The 25,143-nt window shown below is 60.5% G+C and overlaps 3 protein-coding genes across 6 annotated transcripts; 2 read left to right on the plus strand and 1 right to left on the minus strand.

Annotated features, from left to right (window-relative positions):
* The first annotated feature begins 2,070 nt into the window (after positions 1 to 2,070).
* Positions 2,071 to 8,391, plus strand: NFKBIE (NFKB inhibitor epsilon). The gene is made up of 6 exons (XM_008262985.4): positions 2,071 to 2,661; positions 4,695 to 4,797; positions 5,401 to 5,623; positions 6,929 to 7,017; positions 7,127 to 7,366; positions 7,838 to 8,391. The coding sequence occupies exons 1-6, from the start codon at positions 2,288 to 2,290 to the stop codon at positions 7,901 to 7,903; spliced, it is 1,095 nt and encodes a 364-aa protein (XP_008261207.3). The 5' UTR covers positions 2,071 to 2,287; the 3' UTR covers positions 7,904 to 8,391.
* Positions 8,392 to 9,104: 713 nt separating this feature from the next.
* On the plus strand, positions 9,105 to 12,335 carry SLC35B2 (solute carrier family 35 member B2). 3 transcript variants are annotated; one of them, XM_051854678.2, is made up of 4 exons: positions 9,105 to 9,307; positions 9,813 to 10,009; positions 10,172 to 10,326; positions 10,996 to 12,335. In XM_051854678.2, exons 1-4 carry the CDS (start codon positions 9,297 to 9,299, stop codon positions 11,932 to 11,934), a joined length of 1,302 nt encoding a protein of 433 aa, XP_051710638.1. In that variant the 5' UTR covers positions 9,105 to 9,296; the 3' UTR covers positions 11,935 to 12,335. The 3 variants fall into 3 exon arrangements, with proteins under 3 accessions (XP_051710638.1, XP_051710639.1, XP_051710640.1); XM_051854679.2 differs by having other exon boundaries at positions 9,140 to 9,307; positions 9,816 to 10,009; XM_051854680.2 differs by lacking the exon at positions 9,105 to 9,307 and adding an exon at positions 9,345 to 9,438 and having other exon boundaries at positions 9,816 to 10,009.
* A 164-nt stretch (positions 12,336 to 12,499) lies between these two features.
* Positions 12,500 to 17,991, minus strand: HSP90AB1 (heat shock protein 90 alpha family class B member 1). 2 transcript variants are annotated; one of them, XM_070074046.1, is made up of 13 exons: positions 17,785 to 17,991; positions 16,485 to 16,631; positions 15,943 to 16,149; positions 15,700 to 15,859; positions 15,475 to 15,608; positions 15,050 to 15,364; positions 14,606 to 14,771; positions 14,261 to 14,451; positions 14,006 to 14,153; positions 13,652 to 13,920; positions 12,965 to 13,298; positions 12,715 to 12,872; positions 12,500 to 12,677 (listed from the first exon to the last, which is right to left on the minus strand). In XM_070074046.1, exons 2-12 carry the CDS (start codon positions 16,629 to 16,631, stop codon positions 12,763 to 12,765), a joined length of 2,181 nt encoding a protein of 726 aa, XP_069930147.1. In that variant the 5' UTR covers positions 17,785 to 17,991; the 3' UTR covers positions 12,500 to 12,677; positions 12,715 to 12,762. The 2 variants fall into 2 exon arrangements, with proteins under 2 accessions (XP_069930147.1, XP_002714493.1); XM_002714447.4 differs by having other exon boundaries at positions 12,500 to 12,872.
* Positions 17,992 to 25,143: the final 7,152 nt, after the last annotated feature.

The raw sequence follows: 25,143 nt of genomic DNA on the forward strand, positions 1-25,143 counted from the left end.
GCATGTGTTGTGGGCCAGTGGATTAAGCCATTGCTCGTGCAACACCCACCCATATCAGTGTCAGTTCCAGTCCCAGCTACTCTGTTTCTGATACAGCTTCCTGCTATTGCATCTTGGGAGGCAACAGATGACTCAGGTTCTTGGGCCTCTGCCACCCATGTGAGAGACCAGGCTTGGAGTTCAGATCAGCCCTGGCCATTGTGGGCATTTGGGAAATGAATCAGCAGATGAAAGATAGCTCTATCTTTTCCCCTCCCCCTCTCTGTGTTGCTTTGCCCTTCAAGTTGACAATCATAAATAGATTTTTTTAATTTACTTAAGAGGCAGACAGAGAGAAAGGGAGAGAAAGCTTCCATCTGCTGGGTCTTTCCCCAAATGCTGGCAGCAGCCAGTGCTGGGTCAGGCCAAAGCCTGAAATCAATCCAGGACTCCCATATGGTCGGCAGGGAGCCAGCTACCTGCTCCCTGGGCACCTGCTGCTGCCTCCCAGGGGACTGGGAATGGAGCTGGGACTTGAACCCAAGCACTCTGCTGCGGGATGTGGACAACCCGTATTTTAACCACCGGGCTGAACGCTGGGTCCTGCTCCAGCTTTTGAGTCTAGGAGAGAAACACGTCAGGGAAGGAGGCTGAGGACATCTGAAATCAGTGACCCCAAGGGAGGGAGGGACATGGCTTCCTGGGGCTTTCTCCCCATCCGGGGCTCCTGGCTGTCTCATGCTGACACATCCTCCCACTCCGGTCCTCCAGGGGATGCAAAACTCTGGGGAAGCCTCTACCCCCCCCACCCTGCCCCCACCACTTCCCTTCCCATTTCTGTTCCCAGGGAAGCTTCCCAGCCCCTCACTCCAGTGGGTGGCTTGGCCCCACTCTGTGTCCCCACAACAGCTGTTCTCACTGTGGTCTTAGCACAGCCACCCTCTGTTGGAATTGCCAGGGGGGCTTTGTGAGGACAGGGAGGGGGTGGGAGGTGTTTTGCAGATGGGCGTGAAGGTCCTTGGTCATTGCTGTGACAGTTGGTTCCACCTCCAGCCACGCAGAAACTCTGTCCATGGCTGTCCCGTGGCTGAGTGGACAAGTGCCCACGACACCCACCCCAGCTTGCTTCCCCACTGCCAGAGATGGAGAGTGGTGGACCTGTCCGTGATGAGACCCTACGGGCATCGCTGGCCCTAGGCTGGCAGTGCACTGGGAGCAGGAAGAAGCAACAAAGGAGTAAATCATGGGGCACCTGTTTGGGGCTCACCTGTGGGTGGCGCCCCGGCCTGGGAAAGCAGGGACAGGGAAGGAGCGCAGATGTCGTGGGGGCTGGGATTGGGGCGGGGTGGAGACCTCAGCAGAGTGCAGCCCGGCATGTCTGGGGCCTCCCCATCCTGGCCCCACCACGAGGAACTAAACGTCCCTGACCGCGAGGGGTAACCAGACGCTGTAACCGCCTGAGGCCAGAAACCCCCTGCCCCGCTGTGCTGCTCAGACAAGAGTCGGCCTGCGAAAGCTCACTCTGCAAAAGCACTTCGCCATGCCCGATCCACGTGACCTGGGGAACCGACACAGGGACCCCAAGGAAAAACTGCCCCTCCCACCCCTTTCCGTTAGGATAACAGGTGCCCTCTCCCCCTCCCGTCCCAGACTCCTGGGTCCTAATAAGGAAAGATGAGAAAGCAAGGGAAATGGAGAGAAACGGGAGGAAGCCACGCCAGCCCATCCCACCAGCCGCGTACCCACCCCACCAGCAGCAGCCCAGCCCGTGGAGACGACCAAGAAACATCCCCCTAAATCAAACCAGCGGATCAAGGCACAGAAGTTTAGGACAGAATGAATGGATGCAATGAAGGCGCAGAATGGAGAAGGAAAAAGGAGTGGACGGACGGACGGACGCACGGACACACGGCCGCCCGGCCGGCCGAATTCGTCCCCGGAGCAGTGAGTCAGGACCAGCTAACCACAGACCCCGAACCTACGCACGCCGCGCGGAAAGGGGGATTCCGGAGGGGCGGGGCCTCGGCCCGGAAGCGCCCGTCGGGGGCGGGGCGGGCGCGCGGCTCCCTCGTTGGCCCGAGGGGCGGGGCCCGGGGAGGACCCGATTGGGCGGTCCAGCTGTCCAGGGTACCCGCTGCGGCGGACCCCGCCGGCGCTCGCGGACCCCTCGGACTCCGGCGGCTCGGGAGCGAGGCCGCTGCGGCCGGGCGCGCGCTCTGCCAGGCGGACCGGCGACCCGGAAAGGCGGCGCGGCGGGGTCGGCACCAGCTCCTGCGCGCACCGGGCCCCGCGGGCCGGCGCCGCGGGCATGTCGGAGGCGCGCAAGGAGCCGGACGAGGCGGACGAGGGCCAGTGTGACTCGGGCATAGAGTCTCTGCGGTCGCTGCGCTCCCTGCCCGAGCCCACGCCGACCTCAGCCGCTGCGCCCTCGGACGGCGGCGGACGCCAGCCCTGGACCCATCCTCGGGGGACCACCAAGGTGCCACAGGAGAAGGAAGACGCCGACGGGGAGCGGGCTGACTCCACCTATGGTTCCTCCTCGCTCACGGAGTCCCTGTCCTTGCTGGGGGGCCCAGAAGCCGAGGCCGAGGCCCTGGCCCCAGGCTCGCCGCTGCCCCGCGCGGGGCCGCTGAGCCCTCAGCAGCTGGAAGCGCTCACTTACATCTCAGAAGACGGAGACACGTGAGTGGGGGAGCTAGGCTTGCACCTGGGGGGGGGGGGGACCCTGCAGGCACCCGCCCTGGGAGGGACAGCCCCACTGTCCACACCTAGCTCCTAACTCACTCCACACCTAACTCGGCCCCCTGGCAGGGGATGGGCAGCGCTGGCACGCCCTCACCTAGGCGGCCAGCATTTGGAAATCACCACTAACCCACTCTTGGGAAGAGAGAATTCCCCTGACCAGTCCAGCTTTGTTTTCTTGCTGGGGGAGGGGGCATCCTTGTTTGCTCCTGACCTCAGAATGCCCTGTCTCAAGGAACAAGAGGTGCCAGTTACAGGTTGCTGTCAGGGCCGGGAAAGCTAGGTGCTAGGGTTGGGGCTGGCCCTAAGGAGGAGGGGACGAGCTAGCCTGGGGCACTGGCCCCAGCAGACTCACAGGCAGCTGGATGCCCCGGGCCTACTTCCTTGTCTGTTGGCGAAGGGGAAGTGAGGGCTGGAGCCAGCCAGACTCCCTCTCAGCCTCCATCTCCTGAGCCCCCCAGCCCCCTCTGTGTGCTGTGCTCCGCCCTCATTTTACCCTTCCCCGGGGCCCAGGTGGAATTTGGCGGGGACTCGGACAGGGGGCAGTTGAACTAGAAGCAGCTGTAGGGTGGGATGGACAAGCCAGTTAAGATCTTGGCCCCCAGGAAGAAGAAAACCAGCAACAAGAGGGAGTGGCCGGGATTTTGAACTCCAAAACTGGGGAGGGGAGTAGGGGAGGGCTGGAGTCCAGATCGGAGATGCACGGGCAGGGGAGGCAGGAGCTTCCTGTCCCGTCTCGCCTCCTTGAGATGCACTTCTGAACACTCACAGAGATCACCACAGGCCTCTTGGGACTCTGAGCCTGGATCAGCAGCCCCCAGGCCCAGCACCCCAAGGTGCTGGTGGCTCCATGCTGACCTTCGGTCCAGGGAGTGGAGCCTTCTGACACTGCCTAACGCCACCCTTTCTACCAGCTCTGGCTAGCGCCAGGTGCTGGGTCCAGCCGAGGGACAAGTGTCAGGATTCCCCAGCGCGGCCACCAAAGAAGAGGAGGGGCCCTTGCCTGCCTTGGAGGTGTCTGGGCCGCAGGAGGTGTGGAAGTGGGAAAAGGAAGTGGGAGGGGGCAGGGGGCGGGGAGCTGCAGGGAAGAAGGGAGGTGGCTGCAGGAATGTGACCCAGAGGGCAGGCCCTGGCCGAGGGGATTTCCAGAGCCGTTGCTGCCTCCCTCTCACTCTGTCCTGGGCCAAAGCCCGGCCCCTCCTGCCTGAGCAGCCCCCTCCCCAGCCCAGGCAGCTACTCCCCTGGCTCGTGCCTGAGGCAGCTGTCCTGGCTGAGACCCTCCAGCTCCGCTTTCATTTTCCCCACCTGATGTGGGGAAACCCCAGGACTGGAACTTCCCCTGCAGCCGCCCCCCTCACCCCAGGGCAGAAGCTCTGGGCCCCCGCCTGCCTGCCCCTGCCACACACTTTGTGCACTGCCCAGCCCTCCCCTTGGTGGTGCACACCACAGGGGTGGGTCTCTGGGCAGTGCTGTGGGAGCAGGGCTGGCTGCCTCCCCTGGGACTCTGTGACACCCAGAGGCCAGGGTGGGACCCCGCATCGGCCTCCCACTGGCCTCCCTGTTGGGGAGAGGAGGTGGGGCCCTGGGCTGTGGAAAACCCCCTCTTCACCAGGCCGGCCGCTTTCAGTTTGCCCCGGAGCAGCAGCTGGCCGGGCAGGGCCCCGGGGGCAGAGGAGAGTGGGGTGTGGGCAGGCCGGACAGGAAGGCCCTTGTGCCGTCAGCACCCTGCCCACGTGCCCACCCAGCCAAAGCCTTCCTGAAGGCCAGGGATGGGAACTTGGAGCTCCCACCCACGGGATTCTGGCTTTCCACACCAACCCTCACTTCCTGGCTCAAAGTCTCACTTCCTGCACCTACCCCGTGGGTAGCTAGTTAGAGGCTGCTGTGTGCCTTCTGTACCGAGTTCCCAGACCCCACCCCCGGCCCCGGCCCCGGCCCGGGCCCTGACCCTGAGCCCTGCGCTGCTCCTCCAGGCTGGTACACCTGGCAGTGATCCACGAAGCCCCCGCCATGCTGCTGTGCTGCCTGGCTCTGCTGCCACAGGAGGTCCTGGACATTCAGAACAACCTTTACCAGGTGGGTGGGGAGGAGGGCCAGTGCTCAGGTGCCCACGTCTGCCCTGGCCGCTCGCGCGGGTAACCCAGTGCCAGCCACAGAGCGAGGAGCTGGGGCTGGTGATGCATAAGGCACAGCCTCTACCCACAGTGCCCTCAGCCCAGGCTGGGGACTCCAGCCACGCAGCTCGGTGATGGGGGAGGAGGGGGGGTGTCACGTGAAGCAGCCAGGGGGTGCCACCAGCCACAGGAGGTGGCTTCTAAGTGGAGTCTTCAAAGAGGCATTTGCCATGTAGAAACTGCCTGATGCCCCCATCTTTCCAACCTCAAACTAAGCCCTGTTTCCTGCCCAGGGGTTTCCCCACAGTGGGAGGGGCTAGAGTCTGTCCCCATGTGTTCTGGCTCTGGAGGCTAATGGGGACCCACAAGAAGAGCAGAGGACCTCACCCTGCTTCCCAAACTGGAGTCCTGGAACTGGGTGGGGGGCTGATGCAGGGAAGACTTGGTAGTATTTCCTTGGAAGACCAGGGCTGTGGCACCTGTAAGCTGCTCTCACAGAGGGTGGCCCCCTAGACATTCCCGAGGGAGGCGCCTGCCCCCGGTGACCCTCTGTCTGTGCCTACAGACGGCCCTCCATCTGGCCGTGCACCTGGACCAGCCGGGCGCAGTGCAGGCACTGGTGCTGAAGGGGGCCAGCAGGGTGCTGCAGGACCGGCACGGTGACACGGCCCTGCATGTGGCCTGCCAGCGCCAGCACCTGGCCTGTGCCCGCTGCCTGCTGGAGGGCCAGCCGGAACCAGGAAGAGGACCGCCTCACTCCCTGGATCTCCAGCTGCAGAACTGGCAAGGTGCGGGCAGTCCCGGGGACAGGAGGGGGGAGGGGAGGGGCCCCCTGCTGTCCGTAGATTTCCCCACCCCACCCCTCTGGCTCCAAGCACATAGGTACTGAAGGAAGGGATGAGTGAATGGTTGGATTTAGAGTTTATCCCCCGCTTGTCGTGTGCTGATCAGAAAGGTGGATCTTGGCCCTTAAGAGTTCAGCTTCCCAGAGGTCATGAGGACTCATTCACTCATACACCAGAAATGTCCCAAGGGCCCTTCCAGGCACCCCCAACACTATCCTGGGAGCGATTACACCTGGGAGCCAGCAGAGCCAGTGTGCCACTGGCAGCAAACCAGCAAACCTAACTGGAGGGTACAGCTACAGTCAGAGAAGTGAGCGCTGGCAGAGCAGAGCAGAGGGAGAGGGGCTGCGATGAGGGGGCTGGAGAGTGGATGTGTGCTTTTCCTTTTGAAGATTTTATTCATTTATTTGAAAGGCAGAGTTATAGAGGGAGCAGAAGAGAGAAAGAGAAGGGGGGAGAGAGAAAGAGAGGTCTTCCATCTGCTGGTTCACTCCCCAGTTGGCTGCAGTGGCTGGAGCTGGGCTGATCTGAAGCCAGGAGTTTCCTCTAGGTCTCCCACATGGGTGCAGGGGCCCAAGGACTTGTGCCACCTTCCACTGCTTTCCCAGGTGCATTATCAGGGAGCTGGAATGGAAGTGGAGCAGCCAGGGCTCAAACCAGCGCCCCTGTGGGATGCCGGCACTGCAGGCACTGGCTTAGCCTACTGTGCCTCTGTGCCAGCCCCCTGGATGTGCTTTGACAATTGGATGGTCAGGGAGGGCATCGTGGAGCCAGGGACATCTGATCAGAGACTTGTAGGGGTGGAGGACGTACGCTGAGCAGAGGTGGGGTCCAGCCCGGCAGGAGGCAGTAGCACAAAGGGCGGGAGGCTACAGGCAGGAGGAGACAGGGCCTGGGGAGGGCTGGGAACCGGGGATCCCTGAGAGACTCTCAGAGATGTGGCCTCAGCCTGGCCTGAAAGCAGGTGCAGTGTGTGTGTGTGTGTGTGTGTGTGTGTGTGGAGGGGGCGTGCGTCCGGGGGCGGCACTCAGCAGCCTGCCCCCTGAAGCATGAAGGTTTCAATAACATGACTGAAAAGCTGGAAACTTTGAGTTCCTTTCCCCCTCAGACTTTTGAGGGAGTTTTTGGTGTGCATTTTAACGGTCCTGTGATTAGAGGCACCGAGTGAGCAGTGGGTCCCTTGGGGCCTGGGGGGGGTGGAGGGTGGGAGTGGTGGCCGAAGATCAGCAGTACCCTCCCCCATCCCAGGGCTGGCCTGTCTCCACATCGCCACCCTGCAGAGGAACCAGCCACTCATGGAGCTACTGCTTCAGAACGGAGCCGACATTGACGCACAGGTGAGGTGCTGCGGGGGGGGCCCACAGCCCTGCCCCTACCTGTGTGCTGGCACGCCCAACTTCATCAAGAGCCCAGCCCGGCATGCTGACACCCTTCCTCCCCCTGCAGGAGGGCACCAGTGGGAAGACAGCGCTGCACCTGGCCGTGGAAACCCAGGAGCGGGGCCTGGTGCAGTTCCTGCTGCAGGCCGGGGCCCGAGTAGACGCCCGTATGCTCAACGGCTGCACGCCCCTGCACCTGGCAGCCGGCCGGGGCCTCGGCAGCATATCAGCCACGCTGTGCGAGGCGGGCGCTGACTCCCTGCTGAGGAACGTGGAGGACGAGACGCCCCAGGACCTCGCTGAGGATGTAAGAGGCGTGCGTTCCGCTCCGCTCTCTAGGGCTGCCCTCACTCCGCTCTCTAGGGCTGCCCTCACTGACAGCAGAGACAGGTGCATTAGCCCAAAGGGCCTGCCGTGAAACCAGGACTCTGCCATTCACCTACTGTGGGAACAAAAGTTCAATGTAGAAAGATAGTCAAAATGTTTTCTGAGCACTCCCCTACCCCCAAAAGCAGCCAAGGAAAGCTCAATGGGCCGGCTCTGATGTCCCTCCCAGCTCTGGCATTAGCTTGCCCAAGGCCTCAGCTTGCCCAAGGCCTCAGGGCTCTGCCCAGAGGGGCCAGCTGCTTGGGGAATTCTCTGAAGACCTGTTCCTTGGTCTTCAGCTGTCTTTTGGCAGGGAGGGAGTGGCCCAGCAGGTTCCCCTAGGTCACCTCCCCACACGCCTTTCCCCAGGGCCTCTGGGCCTCTGATCTTGCTTCTCTGCTTTCTTTCTCAGCCCCTTACTCTGTTGCCCTTTGATGACCTCAAGATCTCAGGGAAGCCGCTGCTGTGTGCTGACTGAAGCCCGGGCAGGATCCGCGGCCCCGGGAACCTGGGACCACCGCTGCTGCAGCTGGAGCCCAGACCACATGCAGACCCAGACCCCTCTGGGGTCCTAGGCCCTGCTGGGGCCAGAGCCAGGGGCCAGGGCAGTCCGAGCAGAGGAGGACTGCCAGTGAGAGCGCGAGCCAGTCTGGGAGGAAGAGATTCCAAGGTGGATGGGGGTTCCTGGAAGAGCCCCAAAGCCCCAGGTGTCCTGGGTGAAGCCCCTTAGCCTCCCTCGCCTGCGGGGTGGGGGCTGTGGTTCCTGTTCCTGCTCCCGTTGGGCGGGCCTGAAACTGCCGGCCAATGGGAAGACATGGACTCTGGCGAGAGACAGAGAGACGGAGCAGCCAGCAGGCCCTGAGGGCTCCAACATTTGCTTAAAGACTTCCCACCCAAGGCCCTGAACTGAGCATCGGGGAAGGGCAGTTTCAGTAACATGACACTAAATGCAGACTTTTTGAAAGATTTTCCCTGCCAGAGTCGTTCTGTGCACGTGCATGGCTGTATGCGCCGCCGGGGACTTTTAGAAGGGCCCAGGGCCCAGAGCCCAGAGCCCGGTGGGGCCTTGCCGGGTGAAGTTTGGGGGCTTGTCCTGGCTGTGAACGTGCTGAGGGGGTTAGGGGGAGGAGAAATGGAGGGTGGGGGGCGCGGGGCATCTGAAGCAACCCGGGGAGAAGGGGAAGCTGGGCACAGGGAAAAGGGCTTTTCTCCCATTCCACGTGCTAGGGGGGCCTTTATGGGCCCTCACTGCAGCTCCCCAAGCTGCCAGCACCTGCTGAGAAAGCCGACTTAGGTGTGCTTATCCTCTCAGCCCTCTGAGAGGCGCACGGATGGGCGCACTGCATGGGGAAGGCCTCTGGTGTCTTAAAGAAGGGGTGGGCGAGGAAGCCAAGACGGGTCACGGCGTGCCACGGAGGTCCCGGGGAGTGGGACCGCAGAACTTGGGTGCCGGCCGCAAAAAGCAGGCCATCTCCCCGTGCCGTCCGAAAGCGGGAACGCTCACATGAGGCTCAGTGCTTGTTGGCACGCAGAGTCGCAGCGTGAGCGCGAAGGGCGATGACGCCGCCGAGGCCACGGACACCCCTCCAGGGCTGGGGCTCCCAGCCCCGCCGGCTCCGGGGAACCGAGCCGAGGCTGCCTCCGGGCCGCACGGGGGCGCTGTGAGCCGGCGGCGGCCGCGGGCGCTGCGTGGTCGCGGCAGGGGGCGGAGGGCGGCCGCGGGGAGGGAGGCGGGAAGAGCGCGGCACTTCCGCTAGCCGCTAGCTCACTGGCTGCTCCCGGAGGCGGCGGCGGCGGCGGCGGGAGCGGAGGGCGAGCGCGGCCCGGGGACTCCATTCCCCGGTCCCCCTCCGCCCCACGCGGCCCGGACCATGGACCCCAGGTGGGGGGCTAGGGCAGCGGCCGGCCCACGTGACCGAGCCCCCGGGCCACGTGACTGCCGCGCCTCGGCTCGGGGGGCCGGGTGGGGTCCCCCGCTGCCGGCCCGCAGAGCGCTGTTCGGAGCCGGCGCGGGTCGGGGCCGCGGCGTGGGCTTGTGCTCCCTGGGGGGCTGCGGGAGTGTCAGGCGGCGGGGCTGGGGACCCTGGCGCCCCGGGAACGTGGGGGTGGCGTGGTGGGGGGAGGGGGCGCCGCCTCTGGCCTGAACAGCCGGCGGGCGCTGGAGGGAACAGAGGAGACCTGTGTGACCGGAGAGGCGGGTCCGCCCCCCGGGAAAGAGGAGGCCCTGCCTGGCTCGCGCCGAACCCCCCGAGAGAGAGGCTCTTTGTCCGGGCTGGGCTGCGGTGGAGGGGGGCGGGGAGGAGACTGGGCCTGTCTCCAGCGTGGCCCCCTCTGCAGGGCCGAGGGGATGAAGAAGCGCGCCCTAACCCTGGTGTCGGCTCTCCCAGCAGGTGGTGGGCCGTGCTGGTGCTGGCCGCGCTCCCCGCCTTGGGCGCAGGTGGGGAGACCCCCGAAGCCCCTCCGGAGTCCTGGACCCAGCTATGGTTCTTCCGCTTTTTGGTGAATGCTGCTGGCTATGCCAGCTTTATGGTACCTGGCTACCTTCTGGTGCAGTACTTCAAGCGGAAGAACTACCTGGAGACAGGTGTGTGAAGAAAGGGTGGGGACATGGCTTGGGCCCAGGTTGTAGGTTGCTGGCCAGCGCTGCACCGGGAGGGGAGGCGGGGAGGCAGGACGGGCTGGTTGCTCTGGGCAAGACAGGTGCTGTGAAGAAGGTTTGGGACCTGACTGTGTGTGCCTTCTTCAGGCAGGGGTCTCTGCTTCCCCCTGGTGAAAGCTTGTGTGTTTGGCAATGAGCCCAAGGCCTCTGATGAGGTTCCCCTGGCTCCACGGCCGGAGACAGCAGAGACCACCCCCACTTGGCAGGCCCTGAAGCTGCTCTTCTGTGCCTCGGGGCTCCAGGTACGTGGGCAGGGCCTGCTTGCTCTTCTTCCTGGCCGGGTTCCAATGGGCAGGGAGTGTGAAACCAGGTTTTTCACCCTACTGGTCCCGATGGTTGGCTGGTTGGTGGGTTCCCTGCCCCACCTCCTTCCCTCGTCCCTGTGCGCCTTGCCAACACTGCCGCCGTGGCTTTGGGGTATCTAGTACTGAAGACGGGCCTCGTGTAACCTCTTTTTTCTGATTTGCCCTGGGCCGCTGCATGTCCTGTGCTGTGAGCCCCCGATGGGAGCCTGGGGGAGCCATGCAGCCTTCCCCCAGCACTGTACTCCAGGAGCGCTAAGATAAGGGACCTGGCCACAGTTGTGGCTTGGGGACCAGCCCCACCCCCCATACGCCGGTGGGACGGCACTGGGAGCGACCGAGCCTCTCCCGACCTGAATTGGTTCAAAGTATCTAGCTGGGAGACTGCTTTGGGTGGAGTCAGCTTTAACATACCCTTGTACCATCCGTGCGGACAGGAAGTGCCTGGGCGGCCCTAAAGCATTTGTTCCAATGAAGTTTTCCCTGCACACTGGAGCGCAGAGAAGTCTCAAAAGGTGCTGTCCCTTCTGTCGCGTAGCCGTCCCCTGGAAGGGGGCAGCTGAGCCTTGCCTTTGCTTACCGTGTCCTGTCCCCGCCTTCCCCTCCCAGGTGTCCTATCTGACCTGGGGTGTGCTGCAGGAGAGGGTGATGACACGAAGCTATGGGGCCACTGCCACGTCGCCAGGTGAGCGCTTCACGGACTCCCAGTTCCTGGTGCTAATGAACCGTGTGCTGGCACTGATCGTGGCCGGCCTCTACTGCCTCCTGTGCAAGCAGCCCCGGCACGGGGCGCCCATGTACCGGTACGCCTTTGCCAGCTTCTCCAACGTGCTCAGCAGCTGGTGCCAATATGAAGCGCTCAAGTTCGTCAGCTTCCCCACCCAGGTGCTGGCCAAGGCCTCCAAGGTGATCCCGGTCATGCTGATGGGGAAGCTGGTGTCCCGGCGCAGCTATGAACACTGGGAGTACTTGACGGCCGGCCTCATCTCGGTCGGGGTCAGCATGTTCCTGCTGTCCAGCGGGCCTGAGCCCCGCAGCTCCCCGGCCACCACGCTCTCAGGCCTCATCTTGCTGGCAGGCTACATTGCTTTCGACAGCTTCACCTCAAACTGGCAGGATGCCCTGTTTGCCTATAAGATGTCATCGGTGCAGATGATGTTCGGCGTCAACCTCTTCTCCTGCCTCTTCACGGTCGGCTCTCTGCTGCAGCAGGGGGCCCTCCTGGAGGGGACACGCTTCATGGGGCGCCACAGCGAGTTTGCAGCCCACGCCTTGCTGCTGTCGGTGTGCTCAGCCTGCGGCCAGCTCTTCATCTTCTACACCATCGGCCAGTTCGGGGCGGCGGTCTTCACCATCATCATGACCCTGCGCCAGGCCTTTGCCATCCTCCTCTCCTGCCTCCTCTATGGCCACACGGTCACTGTGGTGGGCGGGCTGGGGGTGGCTGTGGTCTTCGCTGCGCTCCTGCTCAGAGTCTACGCCCGGGGGCGACTAAAGCAGAGGGGAAAGAAGGTGGTGCCTGGGGAGGCCCCAGTGCAGCAGGTTTGAGGCAGGAGGGGCCCCGCCCACCACCCAGGCTCTCCTCTACTTGGTGGCACTGGCTCTAGGGCAAAATGTGCAGCTGGCGGGCGGGGAGCCCGAGGCAGACTTCCCCTTGGCCTTAAGTCACCTGTTTGACAGCCCTCCTGAGGGGCTTGGGGGGGTGTCGAGCCTACCTGTTGTCACCAGCGCTTCACCTGTGCTTAGCCCCTACATCGGGGACTTCCCTCCCACACCTGCGTTTAACTGTGGGGAAAAGCACAGCACAAGTGTTTGGGGCGCCAAGTGCTGCTTTTCAAGGCGGGTGACAGGGTGCTGAGGGAGCTGGCTCCGTGAGCTAGTGCAGGCTTTGGTACTCTGGAAATGTCGTTTTGCTCTTTATAATTTTATTAAATTGCTGCAGTGGACAAGTCCTGTGTGTCAGGTGACTGAAGGGGTTGGGAGGACAGGGTTGCAGGGTGGGCACCCCCACTACCCCCTTAGCTTTGGGGTGAGCAACACCAGCACAGCCCTCTGTGCTCACAACTGCTGGACACCAAAAGCAGTGCATCCACTTTACAAGGGAGAGCAGAACTGTATAAAACGGCGTCATCTTTATTTTGCATACTTTAATTTCAGAACAAAATAAACAAAAAAAACCCACAATACACAACATCCAACCCCATTGTCAAATTAAGGAGGGGATGGGGCTTGAGGCCTTTGTTTCCTGCCATAAGACACAGGACAGGAGAGAGACCACTAGACATCAGCAGGGGAGCCAGGTGGGACAGGGCCACTCAAGGCTGCTGTGGGAGCCACGGGGACACTATACAGAGGGCAGGAGTTTCCGAGGAGTTCCTAGTCTACTTCTTCCATGCGGGAGGCGTCCTCATCTCCCTCGAGAGGGGGGATCTCCTCCGGAACAGCTGCGCTGGGTTCCTCTGCTGCCACCTCATCCTCATCAATGCCTAGGAAACAGAAAATAGGAGGTTCCAACCACACAGCACGGAGGGAGGGAAGGGTGTCCCCACCCGGAACCCAGGCACTGCTCACTCCATACCTAGGCCTAGCTTGATCATGCGATAGATGCGGTTGGAGTGGGTCTGGGGATCCTCCAGGGAGAAGCCGGAGGACAGCAGCGCAGTTTCAAAGAGCAGCACCACCAGATCCTTGACTGCCTTGTCGTTCTTATCCGCCTCGGCCTTCTGCCTCAGCGTCTCCACGATGGGGTGGTCGGGATTGATCTCCAGGTGCTTCTTGGCCATCATGTAGCCCATGGTAGAGTTGTCTCGAAGTGCCTGGGCCTTCATGATCCGCTCCATGTTGGCTGTCCAGCCGTAGGTGCTGGTCACGATGCAGCAGGGCGAAGACACGAGCCTATTGGAGATTGTCACCTGCAAACAGCCAGCAAACCTCAGGTGTGTGTGGAGGTCAGCCTTACATCTTTGCCAAGCCTTAGAGACAGCTCACACCTAACTCCTGAATAAAACCACTCACTGCAGGGCCACTGGCATCACCAGCTGCTCCGCTTCAGAGCCAGCTCCCTACGAATGTGCCTAGGAAGATGGCCCAAGAGCTCCGGCCCCTGCCACCTCCCAGGGAGACCTGGAGTTCCAGGCTCCTTGGCCTGGCTTACCCCAAGCCATTGTGCCCTCTCCAACCCTGCCCTTGAATCTTGACACACACAGCAAGCACGCAAAGCTGCACCTCCAAAGGAGTGCGGAACACCTGAGCCCCAGGTGCTCACCTTCTCAACCTTCTTATCCAGGATCTCCTTCATGAGCTTGCAGAGGTTCTCAAACTTCGCCTTGCTCTCCTCCATCTTCTTCTTCTCCTCCTCGTCCTCAGGCAGCTCCAGGCCCTCTTTGGTCACAGACACCAAGCTCTTCCCGTCGAACTCCTTGAGTTGCTGCACGCAGTACTCGTCGATCGGCTCTGTCATGTACACCACCTCGAAGCCCCGCTTCCGCACGCGCTCCACGAAAGCCGAGTTGGCCACCTGCTCTTTGCTCTCCCCTGCAAGGTCATTCAATGGGACTCAGACACGAATGCCCCTGCCCTGCCCAGCCCCTGCCCGCCTCAGACCCAGACGCGCACGCACCAGTGATGTAGTAGATGGACTTCTGTGTCTCCTTCATGCGAGAGACGTACTCAGACAGCGAAGTCATCTCGTCTCCAGACTGGGAGGTGTGGTAGCGCAGCAGCTCAGAGAGGCGGCGCCGGTTGGTGGAGTCCTCGTGGATGCCAAGCTTTAAGGGCGGGAAGAGAAACCACCATCAGCTGGGCTAGAACTTTGAACGACCCACTTACCACGTACCCAAACGTGCCCCAAGGGAGAAAGCCACTCGCTCCTCACCTTCAAGTTCTTGGAGAAGGCCTCATAGAACTTCTTGTAGTTCTCCTTGTCTTCCGCCAGCTCGGAGAAGAGCTCGAGGCACTTCTTCACGATGTTCTTGCGGATGACTTTCAAGATCTTGCTCTGCTGCAGCATTTCGCGGGAGATGTTCAAGGGCAGGTCTTCGGAGTCGACCACGCCACGGATGAAGTCTGCAACCAGGCAGTGCGGCAGCTTGGTCAAGACCAGGCCAGACTGGACAGAGCCACCCGGATGCGCACACGAGGTCCGGCTTTCTCCCTGGACCACTATCTGGGATGAAGCCTGCAGCCCCCTCCAACGCCACCGGGCCAAGGCCATACTCACTGAGATACTCTGGGATCAGCTCATCACAGCTGTCCATGATGAACACACGGCGGACGTACAGCTTAATGTTGTTCTTCTTCTTCTTGTTCTCAAAGAGGTCAAAGGGAGCTCGGCGAGGGATGAAAAGCAAAGCCCTGAATTCCAGCTGACCTTCCACGGAGAAGTGCTGCGACAGGAGACCCAAGGTAAGCCAGCAGGACGCGCCAGGCCCAGGGTGCCCTTCAGTCCCAACTAGACTCCAACCTGGAATTATCGTCCCCCAAGCACTTGCGACATGATTCCTAATGCCCTAAACACACCTACGCTGGTCCCAGCTGCATAAAATCCTGAACTTCCACCAGGAGAGAAAGCCAGGTCCTCGGGCAGGGCCATCAGCGATGCTCCCGGTTCTCAGCTGGGCTACCCCCTGCCTCTCCACCCCGGCCCACTCCCAAGGCCTCTCACCTTGACTGCCAAGTGGTCCTCCCAGTCATTGGTGAGGCTCTTGTAGAACTCGCCGTACTCCTCCTGGGTGATGTCATCAGGGTTTCTGGTCCAGATGGGCTTGGTCTTGTTCAGTTCTTCCTGATCGATGTACTTCTCCTTGATCTTCTTGGTTTTCTTTTTCTTGTCCTTGCCGCTGTCATCTTCCTCATCGGAGCCCACATCTTCGATCTTGGGCTTCTCATCGTCCTCCTTATCTTCCTCCTCCTTTTTCTCTTCCCCTTTTTCTTCCTCTGCTTCATCATCACTGATTTCCTTTTCTCTTTCCTTCTCCAACTAAAGCACCCAGAAACACTCGTCAGTTTTGAGCACCGACCCTCAGGGCAAGCAAATGGCCCAGCCCACCAGAAGCACAGGCAGGCTGCCTCCGCGGGAAGCATACTCACGTAGAGGGTGATGGGGTAGCCTATGAACTGCGAGTGCTTCTTCACCACCTCCTTGACCCGCCTCTCCTCCAGGTACTCAGTCTGGTCCTCCTTGAGATGCAGGATCACCTTGGTGCCTCGGCCAATAGGCTCCCCTGCAGACCAGGAGGGCAGGCGGTGAGCGAGCTGCCCCAGGACCGCCTGCTGCACACTCGCCCTGTGAAGCAGCGCCTCCCGGCCACTCACCGTGGTCGGCGCGCACGGTGAAGGAGCCCCCAGCAGAAGACTCCCAGGCATACTGCTCGTCATCGTTGTGCTTTGTGATCACGACCACCTTCTCGGCCACCAGGTAGGCAGAATAGAAACCGACGCCGAACTGCCCGATCATGGAGATGTCGGCACCAGCCTGCAGAGAAGCGGGAACGGTCAGACTCGTGTCCTGCAGAGAACAGAGGCCCGGCCGCACGTCGAGGGCTGGCTGCCACCTACCTGCAGAGCCTCCATGAAGGCTTTAGTCCCCGACTTGGCGATGGTCCCCAAGTTGTTGATGAGATCGGCCTTGGTCATGCCAATGCCGGTGTCCACCAGCGTCAGCGTGCGGTCCTGGGGGCTCGGGATGATGTCGATCTTCAGCTCTTTGCCGCTGTCCAGCTTGGAGGGGTCCGTCAGGCTCTCATAGCGGATCTTGTCCAGGGCCTGCAAGGCAGCACCAACAGCGGATTTCTTAGCCGTCTCTTCAGCGTTAGGAACCTCTTGGATTGCTACTCTCACGCTGTAACTCTGACTGCCCCATCATCCTACACGAACTGTGAACTCTTAGAGTGAGTAATAAACGTGCCATTTAATGGTAACAGAAAATTGCGTCCTTGAAATACCCCTGGAAGTGAGAACCTTGGGCCTCACTGGACTAGGAGCCGCGTGGTCACACTGGCCCGCTCGTCCAGGGAGCACCCGGACAAACCCCTTCAATAGCAATCAGTTTTCCCCCTTCGGGAGGAGCCCAGCCAGCCATGAAACACGAAGGAACTCACATCAGACGCGTTGGAGATCAGCTCCCGCAGGAAGATTTCCTTGTTGGAGTAGAAGGTGTTGATGATGAGAGACATGAGTTGGGCAATTTCCGCCTGGAAGGCGAAAGTCTCCACCTCCTCCTCTCCATGGTGCACTTCCTCGGGCATCTGGAACAGGAGGGTCAAGAATCAGGAAGGTAGCGGCCCCAGAACTGACGCTTCTGAAATTCAGATGGTGTTTAAACTGCTTTGGGCGGGGTTACTGAAGACACGCCCTTTCTTAAAACCTGTGGGGTGAATACTAACAACCACCGAGTCAGGTCAAGAGCAAAGCCCTCCTCAACCAGACAAGCAGGTAGCATGGAGCAGGGGTGACCAGCAGCCGCTCACCACGCTGGTCCCAACCCAGACAAGGGACTCCCGCCCCACGTTCAAACGCCAGCATCACTGACCACACGTCTCTTTGATGTGGGCGCTGGTTTTATTCTCAAACTGCTCGCCCGTAGGCAGCTCTTCTACCCCTGTAGTGTGGATGCGCCCAAGGCCCGATCGCAGCCCCACGCGGCAGGGCACACTGACACCCGAGAAACAGCGGTAACCGGCTCGCGGGGCAGTCCACGCGGGACAAAGAACAGAGCAGGCGAAGGCTGCCCCGTGACGCCCCAGCACCTGCTCGCACCCAAGTAAAATGGTGCCCGGGGCCGCGGACCGACCCTCGTCACTGCCGGACATGCGTCGGCCGCAGCCCCGCGAGAAGGGGGCGCCACAGCGCGCCTCGCCATCGCCCCAGCATCCGGGCACTGGGGCGGAGCATCGGGCTCCAGAAGCTTCGAGAACAATCTCCGCGCTCGGGGAGGGGCGGGGGAGGGAGCCTATGAATCTTCCAGAGCCTGTCCCCTCCCACTCGAGGGCTGCGGAAAAGACCTGCCACACGCCAAATGCGTTTCTGCCCGCGGCGGGTCCCGCACGGACCTCGAGGGCCGAGCAGCAGCGGCAACCCAGGCGCGCAGTGCTGAGTCACCCGCGCGCGGACCCGGCCGCCTCGCGGCCCTCGTAGCCGCGTCCGGAAGTGGAGGGGCAAACATGGCAGCGCCCCGGGCCGGCGCGGCCACCACGTGCAGCCGGCCCCCGCCGCGGCCCCGCGCCGCCGGCCCGGCGCGCCGGTGCAGGCCGACCGGACGCTGGAAAGCCTCCACGCACCACCCCCGCAGCCCGAGCGCGCGGGGACCCACGGGCCGCCCCGCACCGCGGCGTCTGGCTCCCGAGCTGCGCAGCGACAGCACCCGCGGGGGAACGGCCTGCAGGGACGCGGCTGCCTTACCTTGAAGGGAAAGGGCTGCGAGCACGAGAGAGCACGGAGGGCCCGGACTGCCAACCGCACACGGCACGAGGCAGCGCGGGGGTGACTCAAGAGAGCTCTTGGGAGCCCCCAGCCAGCCTATATAAGGCGAAGCACAGCCCAGCCGCCTCCCCCGGATCCCTCCGCCTTAAAGGCGGACGCCCGCGAGCCCCGCACCTGCCGGCGCCCGCCCACCTTGACGTCATGGTCCGGAATAGGGGGCGGGCGGGGAAGAGCCAGAGCCGCCAGCCTCGGTGTGGGCTCGTGAGCTCCTGTTCTCTGCACGGCCAGGGCGTGACCCCTGCCACGATTAGGGACTGAGAGTGCTCATATGCCTCAACAGTGGATCTGCGAGCGAGGACCCCACCGGCTCCCCCAAAAGCCCTCCCACAACCAGGAGGCCGAGCCGACGGGGACTTGAAGCGAGCAGAGGTAGTCACTCCCACCCAGTCGTCTAACTAGGATCTGCCACATATATCCCCCCTCCTCCCGGCGAACGGCCCAGCTGCCTGCAGCCCCCTGGGGCGGGGGAGGGGCGCCGGCCCGGGAGGGAGGGGACTCTTTGCTGGCGTGCGGCGGAAGGAGCGGCGGCAGCGGTGCTGCGGCCACTTCCAGCAGTTTCCAGGCCAGTCTCGGCGGCCCCGCCCCCGCCGCCGCCTCCCCTCGAGGCTCCTCCCCTCGCGCTGCGGCCCGGGCAGTGTAGGTACTGCAGCTCGGGCCGACCCCTGGGCGGAGCGGGTGGGCTGCCGCTGCTCGGCCCTGCTACCCGCCTCGTCCGCCCCCGGAGCGCGGCACTGCCCCGCCGCTGAGGGGCACCTGGCCCTCCGCCTCTCCCGCCGGCCGCACACCTCGGGCAGCGGAAATGTTTTTCGGGCGCCTCCATCCAAGCCGAGACTGGGGGTGCCCATCCCTTCCCGAGCCTTCGCGGCAGCCCCCCAATCCCTAAACACTGGTTGAGGCGCCCTGCTTACAGGGTCACCTCAAGCTATTTCCCAAGCTGGTTTCGGATTTTACGCCCTCGTTCGCGTCTCTAGCTGCGGGGGCAGGGGGAGGGGAGGGTCTCCAGGGACCCCTGCCGGTGGTCGCCTGCCCCGTGGGAACCAAGTTCCTTTGCGACCCTCGGCCATGCGGCAGCCCAGGGAGCCGCGGGTCGCGCCCGCCTGGCCCAATTTGGACCCTTTGCCTGCCTTCCGGCTGCCGGCGGACCTGCCTTTCCCAAGGGTCCCCTGAAAGTCTGCTGGACCCGCGTCCTTCCCAGGAGACCCTGGCCACGCCCTGCTCCGTGCTCCCCAGCCGGCCAGCCCCGGCACCCGGTTCCCCCTCCTTAACCAGCTTTGGCCGCATGCTGGCTTCCAGAGAACAAAGGAGGACCCTTCTTTTCTTTGCGCTGTCCACGTGGTCGTCCCGGCCGTCACTGGGCCAAGGGTCTCTCTCCATGTCCTTGTCCCTTTCACCGCGGTCTGTGAGAAGCCTGTGGCTGGGGGAAGTGAATGGGGTGGGGGAGGCGTCGGGTCCTGCCCAGAAGGCCTCAGGGTGCTAGGTTCTAACGCTACCTATTTTTTTTTTTTTTAAGATTTTATTTATTTATTTGAGAGGTAAAGTTACAGAGAGAGACAGAGACAGAGGTCTTCCATCCAGCGGTTCACTCCCCAGTTGGTTGCAACGGCCGGAGCTGAGCCCATCAGGAGCCAGGAGCTTCCTCCGGGTCTCCCTCACAGGCGCAGGGGCCCAAGCACTGGACCATCTTCCACTCTACCTCTCAAATAAGTAAACAAAAAATCTTAACAAACAAACAAAAAAAAAACACCAGGAGCAGGGCTGGCACTGCTGTGGCGGGCGAAGCCCGGGCCTGCAACCCAGGATCCAGCTCCTTGTTTATGGCCTGGAAAAGCAGATGGCCCAAGTGCTTGGGCCCCTGCACCCACGTGGAACCCGGAGGGAGTTCCTGGCTCCTGGCTTCAGATTGGCTCAGCTCTAGCCAATCCGGCTAATTGGAGTGAACCAGTGGATGGAAGACCTCTCCCTCTGCCTCCATGGAACTCCACCTTTCAAATAAGTTAAACAAATCTGCATGGTTTCTCATCTAGCCCTCCCTCTCTGACTGCAGGGGACCTGGCTAATGATAACTCTGTTCCCAGTGCCCAGAGGCTTCCTGAGCCCCACCCCCCACCCTGCAGTGAGCCCCCAGAAGTGAGTCTGCAGGGCCCAGGAACAGGACAGTGCAGGCCCCAGAGTCCATCAGCTCACAGCTGACACCCCTGCTCCAGCGCTGGAGTGGGGGTCCGCTCTCCACATCTCAGGGAGCAGACCAGAAACCACCCCTGTGGATGGATGGACTTCCCTGAGCTGGACCCCAGCAGGGCCAGGACTGGAGACATCCCGGAGGCTCCCTGAGGACGTCTTTTTAATTTAAATCTCAGAATCCAGCCTCTCTCCCAGGAAGCCCTGCAGGAGACGGCTGCCTGAGTCCAGGAGCTTCATCCCTTCCCTTCACTGATGCGTCCCCTCCCCTCCCCCGACCCTGGGAGCCTTGTACAGCCAGGCCAGGGAGCCCCCAACCCACTGAGGACTGTGAGAGGGTCCCATGTTACCCTGGGGAGGGGGACAACTGCAGGCCCCAGCCAGCCAGGCCACAGCACAGGACAACTCCCAGGAAAGGGAAAGACAAGGGGACCATAGCACAGGAATCGCTGAGGGGGCCTGCAAAAAGGCGTTAGGGCACAGAGGGCTGCCCATGCCCTGCTCCCGAGCTCTGACCTGAAGGGTGAGGGCTGGTAAAGGCAGGCACAAGACCCGCTCAGTCTCCAGGAGCCTTTTTCCCGGCAACACTTGCAACCACTGCTGTTCCCAAGGCCCGCTTTATTCCACGTCAGGCCTCAGAAGCGCTACCCAGGGCCACGTGGTTACTGCAGCAGTTAAGTGCTGCCTCGGATTCCTGCTTCCTGGATAGGAGGATATATAAAGTGCTTTGAGTACTACAAATGGAATAAAGGAAAAATACCTTAAAAAATAAAGAGGCAGGGGCGGGTGCTGTGGCATAGCAGATAAAGCCACTGCCTGCAGTGCCGGCATCCATTTGGGTGCCGGTTCAAGTCCCGGCTGCTCCACTTCCCATCCAGCTCTCTGCTATGGCCTAGGAAAGCAGAGGATGCCCCCAAGTCCTTGGGCCCCTGCACCCACGTGCAAGACCCGGAAGAAGTTCCTGGCTCCTGGCTTCAGATTGGCACAGCTCCAGTCATTTCGGCCAATTGGGGAGTGAACCAACGGATGGAAGACTCTCTCTGCCTCTCCTCCCCTTCTGTGTAACTCTGACTTTCAAATAAATAAATAAATATTAAAAAAATAAAGTAAGAGCTCCTGCAATAAAAAATAAATAAAAAAGGGGCCGGCATTATGGCGCAGCAGAGCAGGTTAAGCTGCTGTTTATGTTGCCAGCATCCTGTATCAGTGTGTCAGTCTGTCTCTCCCTCTCTCTGCAACTCTTTCAAGTAATTAAATTAAAAAAAAAAAAAAAGCAAAAGAGAGATAAGTTTAAAAAAATAAAGAGGTCTTCCATCTGTTGGTTCACTCCCCAAATGGTTGCAATGGCTGAGTCCGGGCCAGGCTGGGCCTCCAGGCCTCCCACGTGGGTGCAGGGGCCCAAGCACTGGCTTCATCTGCTGCTGCTTCCCCAGGTGCACCAGCAGGGAGCTGGATGGAAACTGGCGCAGCCAGGACTTAAACCAGCACTTACACGGCATGCTGGTATCACCGGCAGCAGCCGAAAGATAGTATTTTGACATGTGAAAGTTATATGAAGTTTTAATGTTGGTGGCCATAAAGCTTTAGGGAAACGAGCCACACTCATTTGCTTCCATGGCATCTTGCTATAGCAGCAGAGTGGACAATGGTGAGTAGACTAGATAGCTTGCGAGCCCTGAAATACTTACTCTCTTACTTCTTATAGAAAACAGCCCTGTGGACGGTGTGGTGTAGCACCTGCAGCGCTGGTTCAAGTCCTGGCTGCTCCTCTTCCATCCAGCTCTCTGCTATGGCCTGGGAAAGCAGTGGAAGATGGCCCAAGTCCTTGGGCCCCTGCACTCCTGTGGGAGACCTGGAAGAAGCTTCTGCCTCCTGGCTTCACACTGCTCCAGTTCCAGGTGTCGCGACCATTTGGGGAGTGAACCAGTGGATGGAAGACCTCTCTCTCTCTCTCCGCCTCTGCCTCTCCCTCTCTAATTCTGTCCTTCAAGTAAAACAAATAAATCTTTAAAAAAAATAAATAAATAAAAGAAAGGAAAGGAAAAAGAAGAAAACAGCCCTGCACTAGACAAAGCTAAGTCTGAGTTGGAGCGCAGAGACTCTGCCCAGGGCAGACTGTGCCAGGGCATCACAGAGGCTGCTGAGGGGTGTGAGATAAAGCTCAACAGACGGAAAACACCTGGAGCACCAGGGCCTTGGACTGTATCCACAGGAGGGCAGCCGTGGAGCCTGAGCCCGGAACAAGCCACCTGCCAACCTCGTGCCCATCCGCTGTGTCCTGTGACTTCCCGGGCCTTCCCAGTCCCATGGGGCTTACATCTCCAAATTCCACGGGGACTGTGTCCCGTGCCAAGGAGCCTGGCCTTCAGATAGACCGGGCCATTTACACAGTGTGGGCCCTGCTGCTTTGCCTCTGCTTTCATATTTACATTTTTATACATTTATTTCTCTCTCTCTCTCTCTCTCTCTTTTTTTTTTTTTTTGACAGAGTAGATAGTGAGAGAGAGACAGAGAGACAGACAGAAAGAAAGGTCTTCCTTTTTGCCGTTGGTTCACTCTCCAATGGCCACTGCGGCCGGCATACCACGCTAATCCGAAGGCAGGAGCCAGGTGCTTCTCCTGGTCTCCCATGGGGTGCAGGGACCAAGCATTTGGGCCATCCACCACTGCACTCCCGGGCCACAGCAGAGAGCTTGCCTGGAAGAGGGGCAACCGGGACAGGATCCGGCACCCCGACTGGGACTAGAACCCGGTGTGCTGGCGCTGCAGGTGGAGGATTAGCCTATTGAGCCGTGGCGCCGGCCTATAGATTTATTTATTCAAAAGGCAGAGTTACAGAGAGAGAGGTCTTCGTCTGTTGGTTCACTCCCTAGATGACCACAGTGGCCAGACTGGGCCAAGCCAGGAGCTTCATCCGGGTCTTCCACATGGGTGCAGGTACCCAAGCATTTGGGCCATCCTCTGCTGCTCTCCGAGGCCATATTAGCAGAGAGCTGGGTCAGAAGCAAAGCAGCCAGGACTCTTAGCTGGCCCCCACCTGGGAGCTGATGCTACAGGCGGCAGCTTAACCCACTACGCCACAACACCTGCCTCATATGTCAAATTTTTTAAAATTTATTTTGTTTAAGATGGAGAAAGAGGGGGTGGGGAGGGAGGGAGGGAGAGAGAGAGATTTTCCATTCACTGGTTCACTCCCCAAATACCTGCAACAGCTGGGGTTGAGCCAGGCTGAAGCCAGGACCCAGGAACTCAATCTGTGTCTCCCACATGACAGGCAGGGACTCAATCACTTGATCTGGCATCTGCCACCTCCCAGGGTGTGCGTTAACAGGATCCGAGGCAGAGTAGGGACTCAAACCCAGGCACTCTGATACGGGACGCTCACATCTCAAGCAGTGCCTTAACCATCATGCCAGATTCTTGCTGCCTAGACTTTGTAGCACAAGACTGAAATGATTTTTAAGTACTTTTCTTTTTTTATTTGAAAGGTACAATGACAGAAAGAGAGAGAGTTATCTTCCATCTACTGGTTCATCCACCAGATGGCCACAATGGCCAGGGCTGGGCCAGGCAGAAACCAGGAGCAAGGAATTTCACCCAAGTCTCCCACATGGCTGGTGGGGGCCCAAACACTTGGGCCATCTTCTGCTGCTTTCCCAGGCGCATTAGTAGGGAGCTGGATGGGAAGTGGAACAGCCGGGATTCAAACAGGAGCCCACATGGGATGCCAGCAACACAGCCAGTGGCTTTCTCTGCTGTGCTACTGCACCAGCCCCTATTTATCTAATTTTTAAAAATTTGCTTATTTATTTGAAAAGCTGAGAGGGAAGAGGGAGGGCGGGAGGAAGAGGAAGAAAGAGAGAGAGAGAGAGAGAGAGAGAGAGAGAGAGAGAGAGATCAATCCTCCACCTGCTGGTTAATTCCTCAAATGCTTGCAACAGCCAGGGCTAGGACAGGCCAGAGCCAGGAGCTGGGAATTCCATCCTGGAATTTCCCCATGGATGTCAGCGAAACAGGACTTGGGCCATCCTCTGCTTCTCAGGTGCATTAGCAGGAAGCTGGATCAGAAGTGTGGTGTAGCAAGGACTTGAACTAGGCATTTCTTAGCTGGGATGTGGAAGTCCCAAGAAGGGGCTTAACCCACTGTGCCCCAACACCTATCCCTGTATCTTTTAATTAATTTATTTGAGGGCAGAGAGACAGATAAAGAGAGAGCATTCACTTCTGCTGATTCATTTCCCACATGCTCACCAAGGCAGGCCCAGAGTGCCACACTGAAACCAGGAGTTGGGAAGTGATCCAGGCCTCTCACCTGGTGTGTCAGGGAGCCAACCACTTGAGCCACCACCTGCTGCCTCCCACTGGCACCAGGCACTCCGGGAAGCTGGCATCTACTATAGCAAATGCCTATCCCATGGGTACCATTGAACTGCTCTTTTGTATAAAGTATGTCTTCTTTTTCATTCCTGAAATTGTCTTTCATGTCATTCTTTTAAAAAATGTATTTGAAAGGCAGAGTGACAAAAAGAGAGAGGGAGGGAGGTATTTTCCAGCCATTGGCTCATTCCCCAAATGGCCTCAATGGCCAGAGCTGAGCCGATCCAAAGTCAGGAGCCAGGGGCCTCCTCCAGGTCTCACATGTGGGTGCAGGGGCCCAAGCACTTGGGCCATCCTCTGCTGCTTTCCCAGGCCACAGCAGGGAACTGGAACAGAAGAGCAGCAGCGGGGACTAGAACCGGTGCCCATATGAGATGCCAGTGCTGCAGGCAGAGGCCCTAGCCCACTACACCACAGCATCAGCCCCTGCTGTGAGTCTTTACAAGATGGTCTGTGAACACAGTCTCTCTCCAGAGGTCGGAGGTCAGAGAGCTGTAGGCCGAGGAGATGGCACCACAAGTTGCCCAGGGTGGCCATGCAGCCACTGGCTGAGGTGTGGCATTCGCCAGTGCCAGCCAGCAGCAGCAGCTTCTTGGGGACAGGGGCCGAGCCGATGCCAGTGCCCCTGGGAGCGGGACTGAGGCAGCAGCACAGAGCCACAGGGTCCTGTCACCTTGCAAGGCACGGCGTGGGGTTTGCAGATCTTGTTCCACCAGCAGCCTC

This window comes from Oryctolagus cuniculus, chromosome 5 (assembly GCF_964237555.1).
Source record: "Oryctolagus cuniculus chromosome 5, mOryCun1.1, whole genome shotgun sequence".
Classification (NCBI taxonomy): domain Eukaryota; kingdom Metazoa; phylum Chordata; class Mammalia; order Lagomorpha; family Leporidae; genus Oryctolagus; species Oryctolagus cuniculus.